A 25,051-nucleotide genomic window follows, 5' to 3' on the forward strand; every position below is an offset into this window, starting at 1 on the left:
AGTCCCTCCAAGGAGCCTGAACACCTCTGAGCTGAGTTTTAATGGAATGACCGCATTATAAGCAGATAGACTACAATAAGACAGAAACAATGTGGTATGTTCAGGGAACTGCAAGCAACTCAGAGTTATATGAGGATGAGACAGAAGGCAATTAGCTGCCAGCAGAGTAAGAGAGAGGTGATTTCTGAAAGAACTGACATGACATACTAAGAAGCTGGGATTTTATCCTGTACAGCAAGGACTGGCAAACCATGGCCTGATGGCCGATGATTTTTAAATTGGTTTTATTGGAACACAGTCATGCCCATTTGCTTGTGTATTGTTAATGGCTGCTTCTGCACTAGAGTGCAACAGTTGCCACAGAGACCATTATGACCCCCAAAGTAAAAAATTTTTATCATCTGGCCCGTTACACAGAAAAAGTTTTCTTCCCTGCATAGATAATGGGGTGCCCCTGAAGGTCTTTAGGGAGGAAACCAAACAATCTGGTTTTCACTGCAGTTGTATTACTACTTTGGCAGCAGTGAGGACAGCAGTGAGAGGCACAAACCTAAGAGCTGGGAGCATAACTACGAAGGAGGCTACCACAACAGTTGAGCCAAAGAACACAAGTAGCCGAAACAAGGCTGTAACAAGGGAACAGAAATAAGGGTGTTAGTGTCAGGAATGGTTAGGAGATAAAGTCAGCAGAGCTGGAGATGACAGGTTCTGCCTGGAGGTTGGAGAGATGGAGATGAAGGACGCTTGCTCATAGAAGTAAGTGGACGGTGATACCACTCACTGAGGAATGTGAGCACATGTTTGCTATGTAAGTTGACACACAGGAATGTCAGTGTCCAATACTAACTAGGAGGGAACTTCATTGGGGGCTAGTTTTAGATAAAATATATTTGATTACTTTGTGCTTTATAGAATACCTGTCAAAAAACATTTAACACTCCTTTAATTTCAAATATAGTCAGAAAAAATAAAATACACTAAATCGTTTCTTACTGAAAATCATACTACTACCACTCCCATATTCAAGGGGGAAAGTGGCAGGGAACAAACAGCAAAAGGAAAAGAGTTTTATTCTTTATAAAAGATAAGTATACAATAAAACATCTGTGGTCCAAAGGCCATTTAAGCAGTTTGCAAATTAAAAAACCAAAATTTAAAAGTTCAACATTTTAATAAACATTTACTTGTTATATACATGTTTAAATATTAACAAATAAATATAAACTAAAATTATTTAAAATCTTACTTAATAAGAGTCTTTGTAAGTTCATTTCCTTCTGTAATACACGAGCCTTGGTACACTTGATTAATTTTAGATTCTTTAGAGTGAACATCATCTTTTGGAAGACGAGAATACATCACCTCTAGCATCTTATAATAACCCATCTTCTTGGTGATTTGAGTATCAAAGGTAGATTCATTTAACTAAGAAAAGGTAACAAATAATTCTCTTCAGTCTTATTAAATACTATATTTTGTTAAATATGTCAAATTTAATACCTTTTAAAATAAAATAATTTTAACAGTCAAAATATATTAAACCACTCCAATAAGAGATAGCCCAGCTATGCAGGGGTGAAAAAGTGAATATAAGCTTTGATGTATTATACTGTCTAACTGCGCAGCAGGAAATAATGCACAATCTCCAAATAATGAGCCAAGAACAAAGGTGTATATAAATAAAAGAACTTTGCATGAAACGTTACTGAAGGCATGAAAATTCAATGTACCAGAAAACAAAATTTTCAAGTATTTTGAAGACTATATTAATAATATGCCATTTAGGTATTTATGATATTTCTAAAGGTTGACTGAGTAATGGCCCTCGAAAATGATACCAACATCCTAATCTCAGGAATCTGTGAATGTTACCTGCTACGTCAAAAAAAAGGCTTTCCAGGCGTGATTAAGTGAGAATCCTGAGATGGGGAGATTACCCTGGATCCTCCAGGCAGGCCCTAAAAGCCATCCTATGTAGCCCTCTAAAACCAAGGGGTGCTGACGGTCTCTGCATCTGCAAGGGGCAAGGTGCAGATTCTTCTCCACAGCCTCCAGAGCAGGCGCTGCCCTGCGGACACCTTGATTTTGGCATAGGGAAACTGATTTAGGATTGCTGGGATCCAGAATAGAAGAGAATAATTTCTGTCATTTTTAAGTCACTAGGGTTATGGCAATTTGTGACAGCAGCTAACGGAAACTGATACAGATCCCAGGTGGCCATAGATTGTTATCAAAACGTACTGGGTTCCCAGAGATTTCCATGCCTTGGTTTCTATTGTTCCCGAAGTTATTGTTAGCCTTTCAATGAACTCTATGAGCCACCAGTGTTTTCCATTTTCCCATTTTTCCCATTCTATATTATTTCCTCTTAACTTGGAGGCAGGGTGGGTTGCTTTGCAATCAAACAGGATTAGAAACTGACATACTTTCTAATCCTGTTTCCCCCTGTAAAATAGGGAAAACAATGACTACACCATTGGGATGCTGTAAGAAACAATGCTTATAACATGCTTAGCACTGTACCTGGATGATAGAGAATTATTAACAAAACCGTAGGTACTATGAATCCTCACTATTTTTGTTGGTTGGGAAGAAAACTAAAGTTTTCTTTATCCAAATAGTTCTTCATTTATTTATTTGCCTTGACTGACAAACAGATCCAGTGGTTTATAAACAGATATTTTTTAACATCCCCACTACTGATTTGTGCCAGGAAATAAAAGTATTACCAAACTAAATCCATTTCTAAGGATCAGCAGTTCTTGGCAGATACCGCTGGTGGGGTGGGGGACTTGTATGTTATTAGTAATCAGACAAGGAAAGGCAATGAAATAAGGAGCTGGGAGTCACAAGCTGGTGTGTCTGATGGTAGCCTGTGATATTTATTCATGGAATAATTAACTATATTTTGCAATGTGGAATATATGAAATAACTACAACTTCAAAATACACTGTACTCTTCAGGTAAATTCACTCTAAAATTTCCCACAAGCTTTGAAAACTGTGTGTGATTGTAAAAACATGTTGGCTTTATAAAATTATGATGTAGCATAAAGACCCAAAGGGCATAAAAATAAAAAAAAAAATTTCTTTTAATGTACAGGGTTTGCCACTTGAGCAATAGAGACCACCTGACTGAACATACAGCAGTTTCTAATGATACTGATCTAGGAGATTTGTCAATTCTGATTAATATTTAAGTTAATAATGGATGTCTCATACCTTTATAAACCTAGACTTCAATATGTCAATGGCATCCCCCACAATTCTGCTAAAGAATTCTCTCAATGTATTCAGACTACAGTGCCACAGGAAAGTGAGGAGACAGCGATCTATAATTGCTTGGCGGGTGATATTTGAAAGTAGGTCATCACTCTTAAACATTCCGTATACACTTTCCAGAAGTTCTAATTGTGTGACACATGAACTCCTAAGAAAAAAAGATAAAGTTACATGAGTATTTAGGCTTAAACAAATATTTCACAAGTGCCTACAATATAAAAAGACAAAGTAAACCCCAAAGATTGTTCACTCCAAAAAAACAAGATTAGAAATACAAAAATTATGATATCCACAATCTTGATTTAAAAAGCCATTTGCGGACTTCCGGAGAAGATGGCGGCTTAGTAAGACGTGTGGATCTTAGTTCCTCCTCTGAAACAGCTACTAGGGGAGTAGAAACGATACAGAACAGCTCCCGGAGCCACGACAGACATAAAAAAGACAGCGTACCCCATCCTGGAACGGCTGAATGGCTGAGAGAACCCGCTTCGGTGAGACCACCGAGGGGTGCGGGGTTCCCCGGGCGGGGCGGCAAGCGGCTGGAATCCCTCCCTTCCTCCTTCCCGGGCGAGCTGGGACAATTGGACAGGCGGTCCCCTCAAGCCGCGGCGGCTGGCACCCCCACAACACGAGGCCCCCCGGACCAACTGAGAGAATTGGATCGGAAATCCCCAGGCCGCGGAGAACGGTGACCGGGGGAGTCCCTTCCAAACACGTGACTCCCCGGTCCAGCTGGGAACGGTGCATTTTCCCGGGCCGCGGCAGCTGGCGCCCTCCTACCACGCTTGGCGCTCCGGGCCGACTAGGAAATTCGGACGGGTGCTCTCACGGGCTGCGGAGGCCGGCGACCCTCCCCGCGTTCGGACCCCCAGGCTGGCTAGCCCTCTTCCAAGCCGCTTCGGCTGGCGAACCTGCCCCACAGCGAGAGTTTTCCAAAGTTAAAGGACCCACAGCACCTTTTACTGGTGGGACCCACAGACAAATGTGTGCCACGAGCGCCACCTACTGGGCAGGATAAGAAAAACAGAACCCAGAGATTTCACAGAAAAATCTTTCAACCTGCTGGGTACAACACCCAGGGAAATCTGACTAAATGCCCACACGCCAGCAGAAGATAATGGATCATGCTCAGAAAATTGAAAATATGGCCCAGTCAAAGGAACAAACCAATAGTTCAAATGAGATACAGGAGCTGAAAGAACTAATGCTGAATATACGAACAGAAATGGAAAACCTCTTCAAAAACGAGATCGATAAATTGAGGGAGGACATGAACAAGACATGGGCTGAACAAAGAGAAGAAATAGAAAAACTGAAAAAACAAATCACAAAACTTATGGAAGACAACGATAAAGTAGAAAAGGTGGAAAAAACAATGGATACCTACAATGATAGATTTAAAGAGACAGAAGAGAGAATCAGTGATTTGGAGGATGGAACATCTGAATTCCAAAAAGAAACAGAAACTATTGGGAAAAGAATGGAAAAATTTGAACAGGGGATCAGGAAACTCAAGGACAATATGAACCGCACAAATATACGTGTTGTGGGTGTCCCAGAAGGAGAAGAGAAGGGAAAAGGAGGAGAAAAACTAATGGAAGAAATTATCACTGAAAATTTCCCAACTCTTATAAAAAACCTAAAATTACAGATCCAAGAAGTACAGCGCACCCCAAAGAGATCAGACCCAAATGGCGTTCTCCAAGACACTTACTAGTTAGTATGTCAGAGGTCAAAGAGAAAGAGAGGATCTTGAAAGCAGCAAGAGAAAAAAAATCCATCACATACAAGGGAAACCCAATAAGACTATGTGTAGATTTCTCAGCAGAAACCATGGAAGCTAGAAGACAGTGGGATGATATATTTAAATTACTAACAGAGAAAAACTGCCAACCAAGACTCCTAAATCCAGCAAAATTGTCCTTCAAAAATGAGGGAGAAATTAAAACATTCTTAGACAAAAAGTCACTGAGAGAATTTGTGACCAAGAGACCAGCTCTGCAAGAAATACTAAAGGGAGTACTAGAGTCAGATACGAAAAGACAGAAGAGAGAGGTATGGAGAAGAGTGTAGAAAGAAGGAAAGTCAGATATGATATATATAATACAAAAGGCAAAATGGTAGAGGAAAATATTATCCAAACAGTAATAACACTAAATGTTAATGGACTGAATTCCCCAATCAAAAGACACAGACTGGCAGAATGGATTAAAAAACAGGATCCTTCCATATGCTGTCTACAGGAAACATATCTTAGATCCAAACATAAACATAGGTTGAAAGTGAAAGGTTGGGAAAAGATATTTCATGCAAATAACAACCAGAAAAGAGCAGGAGTGGCTATATTAATATCCAACAAATTAGACTTCAAATGTAAACCAGTTAAAAGAGACAAAGAAGGACAGTATCTACTAATAAAAGAAACAATTCAACAAGAAGACATAACAATCATAAATATTTACGCACCAAACCAGAATGCCCCAAAATACGTGAGGAATACACTGCAAACACTGAAAAGGGAAATAGACACATATACCATAATAGTTGGAGACTTCAATTCACCACTCTCATCAATGGCCAGAACATCTAGACAGAGGATCAATAAAGAAATAGAGAATCTGAATATTACTATAAATGAACTAGACTTAAGAGACATTTATAGGACATTACATCCCACAACAGCAGGATACACTTTTTTCTCAAGTGGTCATGGATCATTCTCAAAGATAGACCATATGCTGGGTCACAAAGCAAGTCTTAACAAATTTAAAAAGATTGAAATCATACACAACACTTTCTCGGATCATAAAGGAATGAAGTTGGAAATCAATAATAGGCAGAGGGCCAGAAAATTCACAAATACGTGGAGACTCCACAACACACTCTTAAACAACGAGTGGGTCAAAGAAGAAATTGCTAGAGAAATTAGTAAATACCTCGAGGTGAATGAAAATGAAAACACAACATATCAAAACTTATGGGACGCAGCAAAGGCAGTGCTAAGAGGGAAATTTATTGCCCTAAATGCCTATATCAGAAAAGAAGAAAAGGCAAAAATGCAGGAATTAACTGTCCACTTGGAAGAACTGGAGAAAGAACAGCAAACTAATCCCAAAGCAAGCAAAAGGAAAGAAATAACAAAGATTAGAGCAGAAATAAATGAGATTGAAAACATGAAAACAATAGAGAAAATCAATAAGACCAGAAGGTGGTTCTATGAGAAAATCAATAAGACTGATGGGCCCTTAGCAAGATTGACAAAAAGAAGAAGAGAGAGGATGCAAATAAATAAGATCAGAAATGGAAGAGGAGACATAACTACTGACCTCACAGAAATAAAGGAGGTAATAACAGGATACTATGAACAACTTTACTAATAAATACAACAATTTAGAGGAAATGGACGGGTTCCTGGAAAGACATGAACAACCAACTTTGACTCAAGAAGACATAGATGACCTCAACAAACCAATCACAAGTAAAGAAATTGAATTAGTCATTCAAAAGCTCCCTAAAAAGAAAAGTCCAGGACCAGATGGCTTCACATCTGAATTCTATCAAACATTCCAGAAAGAATTAGTACCAACTCTCCTCAAACTCTTCAAAAAAATCGAAGTGGAGGGAAAACTACCTAATTCATTCTAGGAAGTCAACATCACCCTCATACCAAAACCAGGCAAAGATATTACAAAAAAAGAAAACTACGGACCAATCTCTCTAATGAATATAGATGCAAAAATCCTCAATAAAATTCTAGCAAATCGTATCCAACAACACATTAAAAGAATTATACATCATGACCAAGTAGGATTCATCCCAGGTATGCAAGGATGGTTCAACATAAGAAAATCAATTAATGTAATACACCATATCAACAAATCAAAGCAGAAAAATCACATGATCATCTCAATTGATGCAGAGAAGGCATTTGACAAGATTCAACATCCTTTCCTGTTGAAAACACTTCAAAAGATAGGAATACAAGGGAACTTCCTTAAAATGATAGAGGGAATATAGGAAAAACCCACAGTTAATATTATCCTCAATGGGGAAAAGTTGAAAACTTTCCCCCTAATATCAGGAACAAGACAAGGATGTCCACTATCACCACTATTATTTAACATTGTGTTGGAGGTTCTAGCCAGAACAATTAGACAAGAAAAAGAAATACAAGGCATCAAAATTGGAAAGGAAGAAGTAAAACTATCACTGTTTGCAGACGATATGATACTATATGTCGAAAACCCGGAAAAATCCACAACAAAACTACTAGAGCTAATAAATGAGTACAGCAAAGTAGCGGGTTACAAGATCAACATCCAAAAATCTGTAGCATTTCTATACACTAGCAATGAACAAGCTGAGGGGGAGATCAAGAAACGAATCCCATTTACAATTGCAACTAAAAGAATAAAACACCTAGGAATAAATTTAACTAAAGAGACAAAAAAACAAATATAAAGAAAACTACAAAAAACTGTTAAAAGAAATCACAGAAGATCTAAATAGATGGAAGGGCATACCGTGTTCATGGATTGGAAGACTAAATATAGTTAAGATGTCAATCCTACCTAAACTGATCTACAGATTCAATGCAATACCAATCAAAATCCCAACAACTTATTTTTCAGAAATAGAAAAACCAATAAGCAAATTTATCTGGAAGGGCAGGGTGCCCCGAATTGCTAAAAACATCTTGAGGAAAAAAAACGAAGCTGGAGGTCTCGTGCTGCCGGACTTTAAGGCATATTATGAAGCCACAGTGGTCAAAACAGCATGGTATTGGCATAAAGATAGATATATTGACCAATGGAATCGAATAGAGTGCTCAGATATAGACCCTCTCATCTATGGACATTTGATCTTTGATAAGGCAGTCAAGCCAACTCACCTGGGACAGAACAGTCTCTTCAATAAATGGTGCCTAGAGAACTGGATATCCATATGCAAAAGAATGAAAGAAGACCCATATCTCACACCCTATACAAAAGTTAACTCAAAGTGGATCAAAGATCTAAACATTAGGTCTAAGACCATAAAATAGTTAGAGGAAAATGTTGAGAGATATCTTATGGAACTTACAGTTGGAGGCGGTTTTATGGACCTTAAACCTAAAGCAAGAGCACTGAAGAAGGAAATAAATAAATGGGAGCTCCTCAAAATTAAACACTTTTGTGCATCAAAGAACTTCATCAAGAAAGTAGAAAGACAGCCTACACAATGGGAGACAATATTTGGAAATGACATATCAGATAAAGGTCTAGTATCCAGAATTTATAAAGAGATTGTCAACTCAACAACAACAAAAAGGCAACCAACCCAATTACAAAATGGGAAAAAGACTTGAACAGACACCTATCAGAAGAGGAAATACAAATGGCCAAAAGGCACATGAAGAGATGCTCAATGTCCCTGGCCATTAGAGAAATGCAAATCAAAACCACAATGAGATATCATCTCACACCCACCAGAATGGCCATTATCAACAAAACAAAAAATGACAAGTGCTGGAGAGGATGCGGAGAAAGAGGCACACTTATCCACTGTTGGTGGGAATGTCAAATGGTGCAACCACTGTGGAAGGCAGTTTGGCGGTTCCTCAAAAAGCTGAATATAGAATTGCCATATGACCCAGCAATACCATTGCTGGGTATCTACTCAAAGGACTTAAGGGCAAAGACACAAATGGACATTTGCACACCAATGTTTATAGCAGCGTTATTTACAATTGCAAAGAGATGGAAACAGCCAAAATGTCCATCAACAGACGAGTGGTTAAACAAACTGTGGTATATACATACGATGGAATATTATGCAGCTTTAAGACAGGATAAAATTATAAAGCATGTAATAACATGGATGGACCTCGAGAACATTATGCTGAGTGAGTCTAGCCAAAAACTAAAAGACAAATACTGTATGGTCCCACTGATGTGAACGGACATTCGAGAATAAACTTGGAATATGTCATTGGTAACAGAGTCCAGCAGGAGTTAGAAACAGGGTAAGATAATGGGTAATTGGAGCTGAAGGGATACAGACTGTGCAGCAGGACTAGATACAAAAACTCTAAAACGGACAACACAATAATACCTAATTGTAAAGTAATCATGTTAAAACACTGAATGAAGCTGCATCTGAGTTATAGGTTTTTGTTGTTGTTGTTGTTGTTGTTTTGTTTTTTGTTTGTTTTTGTCTGTCTGGTTTTTTTTTTTTTTTTTACTATTATTATTACTTTTATTTTTTTTCTCTATATTAACATTCTATATCTTTTTCTGTTGTGTTGCTAGTTCTTCTAAACCGATGCAAATGTACTAAGAAACGATGATTATGCATCTATGTGATGATGTTAAGGTTTACTGATTGCATATGTAGAATGGTATGATTTCTAAATGTTGGGTTAATTTCTTTTTTTCTTTTTTCCGTTAATTAATAAAAAAAAAATTAAAAAAAAATATCATGTATGAACCTTCTTTGGATTTGAAATCAAATAATACAGCAGTATAAGAACATTTTAGACTACTGGGGAAATTTGAATATGGAAGTATTAAAAGTTTTGTAGTTATCTTAGAAAACATCATCTTTTAGAGATTCATACAGAAGTTTTTAGAAGTGAAATGACATCGTGCCAAGGATTTGTTTTACATTATAACAGCAAAAGAAAAAAGATAAAAGGATGATGAAGTTGAAAAAATACTGATGCTTGTTCACTATGAAGGATGCGTACATGAGGGTTACTATATACTCTTTCAGTATGCTTAAAAACTTTCATAATAAAACATTTGTTTTCAAGAAGAAAAACAAAACAACAGAAAATAAAATTTATTCCTTAGATTGCAAAAGATGAATGCAATCACCTTCAACTTTTTTGGAACAGAGAAGGCAATTTCCCACAGAAATAAAGTGTGTATGTTCCTAGGATCTCAGGGTAGACTGACTTACCTTCCAGCAATCCTCCTGAAAGTGGACTGAAATAATTCTTCCATAACATGTCGCTGTTCCCGACAAAGAATTTCTGTTATCAACTGCAACAATACAGGACTTTGAGATAATTCCAATGCGTCTAGAAACTAGAAAAATAAATGATGAGAAGAAAAATAATAAAACAGTAATAAAAATTTGTTGGCTTTTTTGTCGTTCTTAATAAAAATAGAGAATACTATGACAGAATTTCAGAGAATCAACAAATGCTAATATTTCATCATTTTTAAAGCTATAATAGATGTCTGGCATGTAATGATAATTACTCAATATTTGAATTTTGATTCATTAAAGGTTTTGCAGATTTTTCCTTCTAAAAGCTGGATCTTTTCTTGATCCCCACCTTATCCCACGATGCTCTCTGTGCCCTGACACTGGTCCTCCTCCTTTATCCCGCCTACACATTGTGGGCCCTTTTTTTGGAAAAACATGACCTTTCCACAGCTCCTTCATGGCACCTTAGAAGTTTCAGGCTGCTCCTTTAACATTCCCATCTTTATTCTCCTATTTTCTTCTCTATGCTTGTAGGCCTATTCTACTTCCCAGGAGATATTTTCAATTTTACCTTCTGTTCTGTTTTGGGTTTGCTCTTATTTTTTTTTTCTTTGTAATTTTGTTTTAGTATAATTAATTTCCAAGAGTGCTTATCTGTTCTAGTTCATAGACACAATATCTTCTCTCATCTCTGAAGGTGTTTCATATGGTTTCTTTGAGATTTTCCCATCTCTCTTTACTATCTCCATCTTCTGAGTTCACTTTTTTCCTGTCGGTTTGCATCTTTCCTACATGGGAACTTTTCTTTGAATGTTCAGTCATTGTTTGCTCTCCACTTACAGACAGCTGGCAACCAGATCCTTGAAGTGTGCCACATGTGACCCCACCTGCCCATCACTTGCTAATTACATACCTTTTCAATTTAGGTGAAGTGGTCACCACCCCAACCAAGCAACCAGACTTGAGTTAACTAATAATGGGACAATCTGACATTATTTGCCTCCTAATGTACTACTGTTGCCAAAAAAGATCACCTCAATCTCATGATTAAGCTTTAAATCTAACTTTCATGTTCAGGAAATACTGAGGATAGAGTCACAAGTTAAAGAATACCTCAAAGAAGCAATCAGACAAATATAGGACATCTTATAAAAAACAACTACTCCATAGTTTCTTCCAAAAACTCAAGGTCATGGCAAAATAAAAGGGTTGGGGTAAACTAGCTCTAGATTAAAACTACCAGAGACATAATAATTCCATGCAATCCAAGAAACTTGAGTAGATCCTGGTTTGGAAAAAAACCAGCTATATATGGGAACATTTGTAGAAATGTTAATTGGACTGGGTAACAAATACTATTAGAGGATCATCAATTTTCTTAGGCATGACAACAGAATTGTGCCTTGTTCTTAGGAAATGCATGCCACAGTATTAAGAGATGACATATGAAAAACTATACACACACATACACAGACAAATAAAGCATATATGATTAAATGTTAACAGCTGTTGAACATAAGACATGGCCATATGGATGCTTATTTTACTATTCTTCTACATGAGTGGGAAAAAAAGTATATTAAAAAGATGGGGGTGGGTATATGGGTGGTTCAGTGGTAGAATGCTCACCTTTCATGCAGGAGACCTGGGTTCAATTCCCAGATCATGCACCACACAGAAAAAGAAAGAAAAGAAAAGATGGGGGGTGTTTTTGGTTTGCTAAAGCTGCCAGAATGTAAAATACCAGAAATGGAACAGTTTCTATAAAGGGAATTTATTAAGTTGTAAGTTTACAGTTCTAAGGCCATAAAAATGTCCAAACTAAGGTATCCAGAGAAATATACTTTGACTCAAGAAAAGTCAATGTCTGTCACATGGGAAGGCATGTGTTGACATCTGCTGGTCCTTGTTCCTGCTTGTTGCTTTCAGTTTCTGATGCCAGGGGTTTCCTCTTTAAGCCTCTATGGGCCTTCACTTAGGTCCTCTGGGTTCTGGTTTGCTTAGCAAGTCATGGGCAGGCACATGGTGATGTCTGCTGGGTTCTGCCTCTCCAAACGTCCATGCAAAGTTGTCTTTGTCAGTTCTGAAGCAATTGTTCTCCAAGTGTCTGAGCTTATGCCAAAATATTTCCCTTTGTAAAGAATACCAGGAAACTAATCAACACCACTCTGAGTGGGTGGATTCACATCTTCATTTAATCAGAAGGTCACACCTGCAGTTGGGTTTGTCACATCTTCATGGAAACAATTCAATCAAAAGGTCCCACCAAGAACTGGATGTGTCACATCTCCATGGAAACAATACAAAGTTTCTACCCCACAATACTGAATCAGGACTGAAAGAAACATAGCTTCCCCCCCAGACTGGATTAGGAAATAAAACATGCTTCTTGTGACGTACATAACAATTTCAAACCAACACAGGCGGATACGGAGGAAAATCTATTTGAATGGGTGTTATCTTTCATGTAGCTACTTGGCTGCCTCACAACATCATGACTGGGTCCAACGGACAAGAGACTCAAGACAGGGTCAGACAGAAGCTGTAATTGCCTGTATGCCTGGTATGAAAAATCAAATAGCGGGCAGGCCACGGTGGCTCAGCAGGTAAGAATGCTTGCCTGCCATGCCCGAGGACCTGGGTTCGATTTCCGGTGCCTGCCCATGTTAAAAAAAAAAAATATATATATATATATATATATATCAAATAGCATCATTTCCATTGCATCTATTTGTTAAAAGTCAATCTCTAAGACCAGCCCATATCCAAAATCAAACCTTATCTCTCAGTGGAAGAATGAAAATGCTCTACTATTAGAATATGTGGGATGGGATATATTGGTGTGACTGCTTTTGAAAAATACAATTTGCCACACCTATGTTTATGTCCACCCTAGCATTTATTATAGTGTGTTTTAACCACCTACTTCTTTGCATTTCTTCCTTGTTCCACCATAAACTTTTTTTTTCATAGTAGCTTTATTCACATTTGTTAAAATGCTTATTTGGTGCCCATCAACTACTGAACGGGATAAATAAAATGTGGTTTATACCTACAATGGAATATTATTTAGCTGCAAGAAGGAATGAAGTTCTGACACATGTGACAACGTGGATGAAACATGAAGACATCATGTTGTATGAAATAAGTCAGACACAAAAGGACAAATATTGTATAATCTCATGAAACAATTATAATAAACAAACTCCTAGAGTCAGAATTACCAGGGGACATGGTGGGAACAGACAATGGGAAGTTAAGGTTAAAATGTGCAGGGCTCCTGTTTGGAATGATGGAAATGCTTTGGTAATGGATGGTGATGGTAGTACCATACTGTGAATGCAATTCACAACACTGAGAAAAATAGGTGCGTGTGGTTATAAGGGGAAATGTTAGACTGTAAATATGGTAATAGGAAAAAATTAAAAAGAATCCATGGAACTACACTACACATGAAATAAACCCTAAGTTAAACCATGGACTTTAATTAATAGCACAAGCATAAAAATGTGCTCTCATCAACTGTAACAAACATTCCACACCAATGCAAGGTGTTGGTGTTGGTGTGGTGTATGGGAATCCTGTCTTTTATACATGATTTTTCTGTAAGCCCTCAACTTCTCTAATAAAGAAAAAAAAAAGAACTCCCTCATGCTGATTACATAGGTTCAAAAATTTTCATCTGATCAAATGTGTGAGATCTATTACCATTCCTATACTCCCTGCAGGACTCTCCCTCTAAACAAGGGAGTATTTAAAAGCCTGTTCAAAATATATTTCATCTGTAAAGATTTCATATCCATTTCTAAAAGACAAGTCATATATTTTTTAGAATCACAACCCAATTATTAACTTTACAAAATTAATGCAGGGGACTTCTGGGAAGATAGTGGAATAGGATAGGCTGAGTTCAGCCCTGGTCCGCAGAACGAGAGAAGGGACAGAAAAATGACCGTTCGGCAGTTCCAGGGTGCGAGTGACCAGAGAAGGTCTTGCAGATTATATAGGGGAGTCCTGAACAAAAAAAGTGGAGAAACTGAGGTGGAGAGAATGGGGTGAGTGAGCTCCATGTGAACGACTAGGGGCAAACAGCAGTGTGCAGGTCCAAACAAGTGGACTGTCCCTCAACTCCAGCCTACCCCCACAGCTAGATTGGGAGATCTTCCCATACAGCATCATGGCTGGGAGTTCCTATGGGGAACCCAGAAGTAAGCCCAGCTGTCTGCAGTGACCCAGCCGCTTGGCCCTGTGCCATGAACGACGTCCCCACCCTGCACTGGGACCAGACGCCATGCTGTGCACTGGGACCAGGTGCCAGGCATTTTAAGCTGGCTGTGGGCAGGCACAGCTGAAATACCCAGCCCCCATAGTCCAAGGCCATCCCAAGCAGGAGCCTGGGGGCCAGCAGATTCACTGGGTCCAGAAGTGGAGCCTCCACTGAGGTGCACCCTGCCCTCCTCAGTCCCACGCTAGGCAGCTCTCAGCATGCACGGGGATCATTCACCATAAAATTCTTGAAAACAAAGACAATATTTTAATTTCTCTGAAGCATTCAGACATTAGCCCAGTGCTCAGTACATCAGGAGTATGGCAGACCATGACCCACCAACTCCCATTAGTCATTATCTTTTTTGTTTCTTTAGCAATCAAATGCCCAAATTTTAGTTGAGTAGAGTACTTAGTTGCACATGATGATATCCCCAGCCTAGCCTCCAGCTGTATGGCCATGGGATATGAACAGAAAGGGTATATGCAGCTTCTGGGTTGAGCCCTTAAAGGGCAGAACTGTGGTCTTCATTAACCTCTCCTCCCTCTTGTTGGCTGACAATAAATAAAATGGCAAGAGCTGACAGTCAAATTGAGCAAGGGAGAAGGTGTATGAGGAGGATGAAAGAGCAAGAAGGCAAAAGGAGACTAGGTCTCTGCTGAATGTGGAGCAGTACTGGGTTGCCAATCTAGAATGTACAGGAGAGAGAAAAAATCTTCTACCTTCTTTAAGCCACTAGTATTTTAGTTACTGTGATAGTTTGTAAGCTGCCGGACTGCAATATACCAGAACTGGAATGGCTTTTATACAGGGGAATTTAGTAAGTTATAAGTTTACAGTTCCAAGGATGTTAAAGTGTTCAAATTAAGGCACCAACAAAAGGTCACCTTGCACTCAGTAAAGGCCAATGTGTCCAGGAGACTTCTGTCAGCTGAGAAGTCACATGGCTGATGTCTGCTGCTCCCTTACTCCGTTCCTTTCAGTCTCTGTTTCAGAGGGGTTCCTCACTTGGCTTCTCTGGGACTGGTTTGCATCTCTTGGCTTCCCTTGGCTCTCTCCAGGTTCTGGTTTGCTTAACATCTCATGGAGACATCAGCTGGGCTCCAAGCATCTCCCAACATTCATGTTTGATCTCTGAAGCAACTCAACTGCTCTCCAAGCATCTACATCTGCTCTCTCTAATGGCTCTGAGGCTTCCGTCATTTCTGTAGGCTCTATCTGCCCTCTTCCAAAACACTTCTGCTTTTAAAGGACTTCAGTAAACTAATCAAGACCCACCTAGAATGGGTGGAGTCAGAGCTCCATCTAATCAAAAGATCACATCCACAACTGGGCATGTCACATCTCCATGGATATAATCTAATCAAAAGTTTTAGACCTAAAGCATTGAATTAGGATTAAAAGAAATGGCTGCCTCCACAAGACTGGATCAAGATTAAAATATGGCTTCTCTGGGGTACATAATACTTTCAAACCAGCACAGGTAGCATCTGGCTAAATGCTTCTAGGACAATCACTACTCTATTAAACTTTAGAAAATGAACCCTACTGGTAATATTCTATTTCTTAATTGCAAACAGTATTATTTTCTAAAAATTACACATGTAATATATTCTATTTTTATTAATAAAACATTTCATAATTTAAAAACTGGGGAAAAATGAATTCCAAAGTATTATGGTATGCATCTGCCTCCAAAGAGACCCACTTTTCAAAATGAATTAAACTGAATTCTTAGATTTCACTTTTATGATCCTAGATATTTAATTTGATCTTCTTCAAGAAATGTAACTAGGCGGGCCGCGGTGGCTCAGCGGGCAAAGTGCTTGCCTGCTATGCCGGAGGACCTCGGTTCGATTCCCGGCCCCAGCCCATGTAACAAAAACGGAGAAACAGAATACAATAAAACAAGAAAATGTTTAAAAATGTTTCCCTTTCTTCCTTCCTTCCTTCCTTCTATCCTTCCTTCCTTCTCTCTGTCTTTCCTTTAAAAAAAAAAAAAAAAAAGAAATGTAACTAAAAAAACAACTAGTATTTTAAGTTTATTTGATACTATTAAAAACTAACCTTTTTCATACAGTCCACATAATTATTGTAGCGCAGAGTTCCCTGGGGAAATTCATCAGATTTCATAGGGAAATTAGAAACCACAAGCTTTTCAAGAACATGCTTAAGGTCCTCAAGATTTTCTCCAGTAAGACAGGTAAAGAATGGAAGAATAATTATAGCTTGACCCTGTGGAGCAATGAAGACATATGAAATCGTACTAATCGTGGCTTACAGGCTGATATAATAAACACAGAGTAATGCTTTCGAAAGTATGCAAATAAAGTGCAACATGGATTCTAAAAGCGAATTTGGAATAACTTCTAAAATATATCAAATCATGCCTGATCCAATTCTGCAACTTGGCTTCCACTCCAGAGGCCAGTTGGCTAATGCACGGTATTTTAAGTGTAATTAAATAGGGCAGGGTGCGCTGATTCTGTATGTGCTTTCCCTTTCTACAAATAAAGACTCCAGCAGAAACATACTGGACAAGTTCTGCATGCAAAGGGTATCTTAAATTTCCTAAGGGGTAATGTACAGCCAACTATCCCTTACAGAGCTAACCAAAAACTTCATACAAGGTTTAAAAGGAACTAGGTGGTGCTTTCTGTCCCATTTATGGCTGGTAAGTTCTAAGACTTCCTGATATTAAGAAATTAAAAACTGATTAATCACACAGAGCAGATAATTCCAAAGAGCTATCTTTATTATTCAGTAAAAAGATCCTTCTCATCAAGGCCACATTTTAATAGAGCTTAAAATCTATTTATCACAAGACTTTAAAATCAGTAGTCTTAGTTCAGTGGTAGAATGCTTGCCTTCCTGCAGGAGACCCAGGTTCAATTCCTGGACCATATACACATACACCCCTCCCCCCGCAAAAAATACTATATAAAGTTCTGGGCCTTCAAAAGCATCAAGAAATTTTATATTATCATTAATACAAAAATGAATAAGATTTAAAATTTATCATTCATTAGCATTGCAATTCCAAAAAAAGGTCACTCTAAATCATACATATGCAAAGAAAATTGTTAATTCTTCCAAGTGTGGTAATCTCATTGTGATTATACTTTAAAAGAACATCCTTATCTCTTAGAAACATAATGAAGTATATGTAGATTTGATGACATATTTGGGGTTTCCTTCAAATGTGAGGATGACAATGACTGTACAATTGAAACAAAATGTTCCATAGACTAATATAATAATGTAGTTTTTCCGCTTTTGTATCTATTTGAAAATTTCTAAAATAAACTATTTAAAACAACATAATATGCAAAGAAAAAAGGGAAATAATGGAAAGTGCAATCTAAAAAAAATGTTTTAAATCACTTACCTTTAAATGTAGATCCAACTTTGAATCAGCAAGTAGACTAGTGTATGTTCTAAAGACTTCAGAAAATGAGCTGTGGTTTATATTAAAAGATACAGATGAATCAATCTAAAGAAAGGGAAATAAAAATACGGCACATTTCCATATTATGCCCTTATTTCCTTTAACACATTTTTCACATGTTTAAATTTCAAAATTGGTTCATAAATTTATTCTTGGGCTTAATATTTCAACAATTCTGGTTTCTGAAATATTTCAAAACTAATTAAACAATGAATTCAAAGGTACAGTAAAAAGACAAAATATAAGAAATGATAGTAAGTATAATAAATGATAATGTACAATGGAAAATATTATTTCAAAATGTAATTCAAGGAGGGTACAAGGGTAGTTTAGTGGTAGAATTCTCGCCTACCATGCAGGAGACTCAGGTTTGATTCCCAGCCCATGCACTACCCACCCACCCTCCCAAAATTTCAACAAATTGTGCTGCAATAAAGGAATACTTACATGGAAATGTGACCCCCACCATAAAGCACACAAGAAAAAATGTAATTTAAGGTAATCAGCAATCATTTAGTCAAAATATTTCTTATTTATCAAGTGAATGTTTCTGAAGTGACTAGCATCAAAATTTCTTAATGTATTTTTATTGAGATATCTTCACTCACCACACAATCCATCCAAAGTAAACAATGGTTCACATTATCATCACATATTGTGTATACATCACCGTGATCATTTTCAGAACATTTGTATTACTCCAGAAAAAGAAATATAAGGAAAAAAGGAAAATCCCATATATTCCATACCTTTATCCCTCCTCGTATTGTACTAGGGTTCAATTCCCGGACCATATATATATATACACACACACACATACACACACACACCCCAAAATTATTACAATATTTATTAAGTTCCGGGCCTTAAAAATCATCAAGAGATTTTATATTATCTATTAACAGGAAAATGAGTAAGATTTAAAATTCATCATTCATTAGTATTACAATTCCAAAAAAAGGTCACTTTAAATTATATCTATGCAAAGATAACTGTTCACTCTTCCAGGTGTGATAATCTCATTGTGATTAGTATTGACCACTAGCATTGCAGTCTACCCAATTTTAAGACATACAATAGAGGTAAGTTAACTAAGACATTGTAGTATTAACAGGTATATATATATAATCTCAGTGGAACACAACAAAATATCTAGATGTAGATATATGGACAAACATGGGCAACTAGTTTTTTTTTCCCCCCCCAATATATTTATTATCAAAGATTAGGGCCATTGGATTACAGTTCAACAACTTCAGGTATTTCCTTCTGGCTATTCTAGAGAATTCTACCATGACACCCTTGAACCGTTCCTTCTAGCTATTCTAAAATACTAGACTGAAAAGAAATATCTATGTGAGTCAGTAGTCAGAGTCATTTATTAAATCCTAATTTTTCAGTTACACCTCCTTATTCTCATTTGATCTTTCTCTCAACCTTCAGGGATATCTGGGTAATGATCATTCTAACGTCTTTGTGCTTGAAATAGGGTGCTGACCTTCTGGAGTAGGGGAATGAACCCGGATGTTATTCCTGGAGAGACGGGTACCTCTGGGTTTCAGGATTTATCTGAGGTAGGCTCAATATGGAGGTCCTAAGTTTCTAAGAAAATAAACTTACTAAGAAACACTTTTATAGAGAATTAGATAGAGACAAGGGTACTCCCTAGGATTTTCAGTAATACTAGTGGTTGGGGCATGGCATACTGTGATAGTTTGAAATATCTGGCTAAAGCTTGCACTAAGAGTAACCTCCAGAATGACCTTTCAACTCTATTTGAAATGTCTTAGCCACTGAAACTTTATTTTGTTCCATTGCTTTTGCCCCTTTTGGTCATTCTCAATCCTACAATGCCAGGCTCAGACTCATCCCTGAGAATCATGTATGTCCCATACTGCCAGGGAGACTTATAGCCCTGGAGATCATGTCCCATGTAGCCAGGAGGGTAGTGAGTTTATTTGCAGAGCTGGCTGAGAGAGAGGTCACATTTAACAACAAGAGGTTCTCTGGGGGTGACTTTGGGGCATAATTATAAGTAGGCTTAGCTTCTCCTTTACAGGAATAAGTTTCATAAGGGCAGGCCCCAAGATCAAGGATTTGACTTATTAAATTAGGAGTCCCCAATGCTTGTGAGAATATCAGCGATTCCCAAGATGGGGAAGTTTAATATTTCCATATTTCTCCCAGTCCCTCAAGGCCTTCTGCATCAAATTTTTAAAAGATATTTATTACAGAGTCCAAGACAAATACCTGTAAAATTTTTCCCAGTAAGGTCAGCACTGCTATTTTCCTTTCTGGAGCAGAATCTTTGGCCCACCACGGATCACACCTCTGCCAGTTTTTCAGAATTGCAGTCACAAGTTTCAGTCCTTGGTCCTTGTCAGTGGCTCGATTTCTGAAGCTCTGATCTAACATACCATTCAAAACAGCACTCACCTGAAACAATTTATGATCGAAAATGTCTTTATGTTGAAACAAACTAAGAAAATTTACTCTCATTTCAAGGCTATTCTTGAAAAATAAAGAGGTTAATTATGTAACAGATGTGTATCTACTTCACAACTCTTCAAATTTGCAAACACCACTTCAACATGTACTTTTTCCCATATAAAGCATAAAGCGGGTCTCTTTTTCCTCATCACTAAATACACACTTGCAATTAGGCCTTAGCAGAGACCAACTGCTTAACCATGGGCCAAAAAATTAGCATATGATCTGAGCTGCCATCATAACCTGGACATAGCTGACACAAAGCCGTAAAATTGGGCATGCACAGCAGCACTCCATCATAAAATAGAAGTGTTAGATCGGCTTGAGTAGGCGCTGATAATGCAGTAAGTTACATGAGGAAGTGGCCCAAATGCCCATGGCCCCTACTTCTGCTATATTACCTTCTCTTTCGCAGACCAGAGCTATGGGTTCTTGAGGAATTTCCTACAATCAGCTGACTGAGGAAGAGAAAACTCAGGCCTGGTTTACAGACGATTCTGCATGATATACAGGAATCATCTGAAAGTGACTGCTGTAGCACTGCAGCCCCTTTCTGGGACATCCCTGAAGGACTGTGGTAAAGGGAAATCTTTCCTTTGGGTAGAACTTTTGAGCAGTGCACCTGGTTGTTCATTTTGCTGGGAAGGAGAATGGGTCAGAGAGGCATTTGTATACTAACTCATGGGCTGCTGCTAATGGTTTGGCTGGATGGACAGGGACTTGGAAGAAGCATGACTGGAAAATTGGTGACAGAGTTTCTGAGGAAGAGGTGTGTGAATAGACCTTTCTGAGTGGGCAAAGAACATGAAGATATTTGTGTTTCATGTGATTGCTCACCAGAGGGTGACTCTGGTAGAGGAAGGTTTTAATAATCAAGTGGATAAGATGACCCTTTCCATGGATATGCTAGGCTCTTTGCCCAGCCACCCCTGCTAGTGCCCAATGGGCTCAAGAACAGAGTGGGCAGTGGTGGGGATGGCAGTTATGCATGGCTCAGCAATACTGACTTCCACTCATGAAGGCTGACCTAGCTATTGCCACTGCTGACTGCCCAATTTGCCACCAGGAGAGACCCAACTAAGTCCCTGATATGACAACATTCCCCGAGGTCATCAGCCTGCTCTGGTGGCAGGTTAATTACACTGGAGGGATTAATATTTTGCTCTTACTAATAGACACACTTACTTTGGGTACATATTTTCCTTCTTTGCACACAGTGGTTCAGCTAAAACTACAATCCACCAACATGGCATTCCACAAGGCACTAATTCTGATCTCAGAACCTAATTCATAGTAAATGATGTGTGGGAATGGACACATGCTGATGGAATTCACTGGTCTTACTATGTTCCCCATCGCCCTGAAGCAGCTGGGTGTTATAAAGGCTGAATGACCTTTTGAAGACTTGATTACAGTTACAGGTAGGGGGCAATATCTTGCAGGGCTAGGACAATATTCTCCAGCAGGCTGTATATCCTCTATGTAAGTGTCCGATATATGGTGCTGTTTCTCCCATAGCCAGGTGTGCTAATTTGAAAGTGTTATGTACTCAAGGAAAGCCATGTTCTCTAATCCTTATTCAATACTGTTGGGTGAAATCTTTTTGATTAAGTTGTTTCCATGAAAATATGACGCACCCAGATATGGTGAGACCTTCTGATTAAGTGATTTACATGTTGCTGTGTCTCCACCCATTCAAGGCGGGTCACTTACTAGAGTCTTTTAAGAGTGGACCATTTTGGAAAAAGTTTCAGAGCCCACAGAGGCAGAGACCTTTGGATATGTAGAAAGAAAATGCCCCCAGTGAAGTCACTTGAAGAAGATGGGAAAGAAAGCTAGTGGATGTAGTTATGTGCCTTCCCAGATGAGAGAGAGACCCCAAAAGTCATCAGTCCTTTCTTGAGTCAAGGTATCTTTTCCTGGATGCCTTAGTTTAGACATTTTCATGGCCTTGGAACTGTAAACTTACAACTTAATAAATTCCCTTTTTAAAAAGCCATTCCATTTCTGATATATTGCATTCCAGCAGCTTCAGAAAACCAAAATGCCAGGATTCATGGGTCCAGGAAACAAGGGATAGAAATGGGAGTGGCACAATTGACTATTATTAGTGATCACCTAGAAAAACCATCGCTTTCTGTCCCCGTGACCTTATGCTCTGCTGGTCTATAGGTCTTAGTTCCAAAAGGAGGTGTGTTTCTACCAGAAATCTCAACAATGTTTCCATTTAACTGGAAGTTAAGACTGCTACCTGGACACTCTAGGCTCCTCATGTCTCTGAATCAACAGAAGATATATACATATCTCCTAATGGTTCTGTTTCTGTGAAGAATCCCAACAGATAAATGAATTTATCAAACATCCAATTTATCATAAACTTTTTAATGTTATTATCATATCTGTCCCAGCATCAACATCTAGCTTCTTTGGGGACCCATGTAACACAAATCAAAGACTTAACCTTATCAGAATTATTGAGGCATACGAAGCCAGAGAAGCCAGCAGGAGGTACTGGAGATTCAGGGTCTCTCATTAAATGATTTGCTCATACAAGCCTTGAAGCACAAACAATTAGAATGAGCTTCAACAAAATTCTAACTTCCTGGGCTTTGTGTACATTTGTTAATTTTTAAATGTTTTTGCTTTATGCATTTGCAAGTTATACATGGACACAGTCAAACAACTCCTCAATGCATACTTTCAATAATAGCTATCCCTTTGCCTTGCCTTTATACCAAAGCCCACTTCCTACAGCCCAGAGGCAACCTCTTGAGCTGCCTTTGGGGCATGTCCATGTGTTTCTCAATAACATGTTCATACTGCAATTTCTTGTTTTCTTAGTTTATGACATTAAAGAGTGACCTCCACTTGGAAGATAAAAATGTAGCTCTCTTTTACCACTCTCAGTGCCCTAAACATACATACACACACAGGCATGCACACACATAGGTACAAGGACACACATGGGTGCAAACACACATGTTCAGAAGATGCACACACACATACACAAGCACACATACATGCACCTCATATGCATAGATGTTTGTGCACAGAAGGTACTCACAATGTCATACAAAAGCATACACACGGAGGTGCACAAAAAAATGCCCACATAAGCACACACATAGCACACGTGACACATGCAGACGCACATACACGTACACAATTACACATGCAAGCACACATATGGGCACAAACATAAACACACATCAATATACAAACACAGGTGCAAACAAGACACATATACATGTGTGCACATAAACATATAGAAAGGCATACAGATGCACACACGTCCATGCTGAAATACAGGCAAGAACACCCACAAGTATGTATACATACATTCATACATAATACATACACATAATATTCAATATCCCACATAATGGTTCATTATAATGTTAGGACTACAGATTTTGAGGGCATAAGGGAATGGAAAAAATAATCAATGTTATACATTAATATCCATTAGCTATTGACAAAGGATTATTTCTTTTCTTTAATTTTGTTTTTTAAACATTAGGAAGAAATTTTAACATTCAGGAAGGAATCCTATTTTTTTAAATATGGCAATCCTTTTAGAAAAGCATTGTACGAGAAAATATTTACATAAAGGAAAATTTCATTACCATTTTGGGATTATCCACTGATGATTTCATGAGTTCCAATACAGCAATGTCTAGATTTTTCAACAATTCAGCATTGATAGCTTCTGAAAACAAGCTATAGAAATACTCTCCATGAGAGAAGCTGATAATATTTCTCTGTGGCATTCCCAATGATGGCTTGGATAATACAGCTGTGTTCAGGAGAAGATTCATAAGCTGCTCACACTGTGCAGGAGAACAGGAAAAGAAAGATAACAGGTGTATATACTTTCACACCTTGGAAGAGTAAGGTCTAAAGAGATCCTGACATTTGATCCTGGGTTCAATCATAACACTATAACAGGTACTGAAAAGAAATCACAAATATTTCACATAGCTTCAATTTTCAACATTTCATTTTGGAAAGAAAACTTCCCTGGCTCACATTTCTCCCAAATTTTCAGAAAAATGTTTTGAAGGGAAAATCTAGTAAGGAGGAATATTTCTAGAAAATTTTAAAATGTAATTTGTCCACATTAGATGGACAAAGAGGCATATAAAAGGTTTCTACTGTGAGAGAAGGGAAGAGGGAATGGAACTAAGACACAGGATGGCAGGGGGTAGAGGGCGTTCTCAGCTATAACAGGTAGTTTGAGACTAGTCCTGCACAGTTTGAAAAGCCACGAAGTCATTTTTTGTGGTGTCTTTGGTGCTTTGGGAATTATCCTCTGGAGGCCTCCCCAAATCAACCATAAAGAATCACTGAGACAAGGGAAGAAGAGGCCACTGTGTCAGCATAGTTCCACTTAATATTCACAAAATGGTCTCTGCCTAAAATTTTTTGCAACAAAATGGAAGAGAAGAAACATCTATTACAGAATGTTCTACTCGTTAAAAAATAAAATAAAGTGTTATAGAGACAGTCAGCTCATGTAAGTCATTTACAATGCCTCATGTAACTAAGACCTTAGCCCCCTAAATGCCACTGTTTTTTGAAACAGATTG

The 25,051-nt window shown here is 38.2% G+C and overlaps 1 protein-coding gene and 1 long non-coding RNA gene across 4 annotated transcripts in view; one reads left to right on the top strand and one right to left on the bottom strand.

Annotated features, from left to right (window-relative positions):
• The window catches only part of PRKDC (protein kinase, DNA-activated, catalytic subunit), a 282,120-nt gene that overhangs the window by 117,426 nt on the left and 139,643 nt on the right, over nucleotides 1-25,051 (bottom strand). For all 3 annotated transcript variants that reach the window (XM_077166734.1, XM_077166733.1, XM_077166735.1), the window contains 7 exons: nucleotides 24,089-24,292; nucleotides 20,223-20,408; nucleotides 17,913-18,017; nucleotides 16,592-16,759; nucleotides 10,225-10,352; nucleotides 3,223-3,430; nucleotides 1,247-1,425 (listed from right to left, as the gene is read on the bottom strand). In XM_077166734.1, the coding sequence (XP_077022849.1) occupies nucleotides 1,247-1,425; nucleotides 3,223-3,430; nucleotides 10,225-10,352; nucleotides 16,592-16,759; nucleotides 17,913-18,017; nucleotides 20,223-20,408; nucleotides 24,089-24,292 (1,178 nt within the window). The remainder of the gene's footprint in view (nucleotides 1-1,246; nucleotides 1,426-3,222; nucleotides 3,431-10,224; nucleotides 10,353-16,591; nucleotides 16,760-17,912; nucleotides 18,018-20,222; nucleotides 20,409-24,088; nucleotides 24,293-25,051) is intronic.
• LOC143688610 (uncharacterized) lies at nucleotides 424-21,469 on the top strand. Its single transcript, XR_013178168.1, has 3 exons — nucleotides 424-756; nucleotides 19,462-19,546; nucleotides 20,878-21,469. It is a non-coding gene; the product is annotated as an uncharacterized LOC143688610 (long non-coding RNA).

Source organism: Tamandua tetradactyla, chromosome 6, assembly GCF_023851605.1.
Source record: "Tamandua tetradactyla isolate mTamTet1 chromosome 6, mTamTet1.pri, whole genome shotgun sequence".
Classification (NCBI taxonomy): Eukaryota; Metazoa; Chordata; class Mammalia; order Pilosa; family Myrmecophagidae; genus Tamandua; species Tamandua tetradactyla.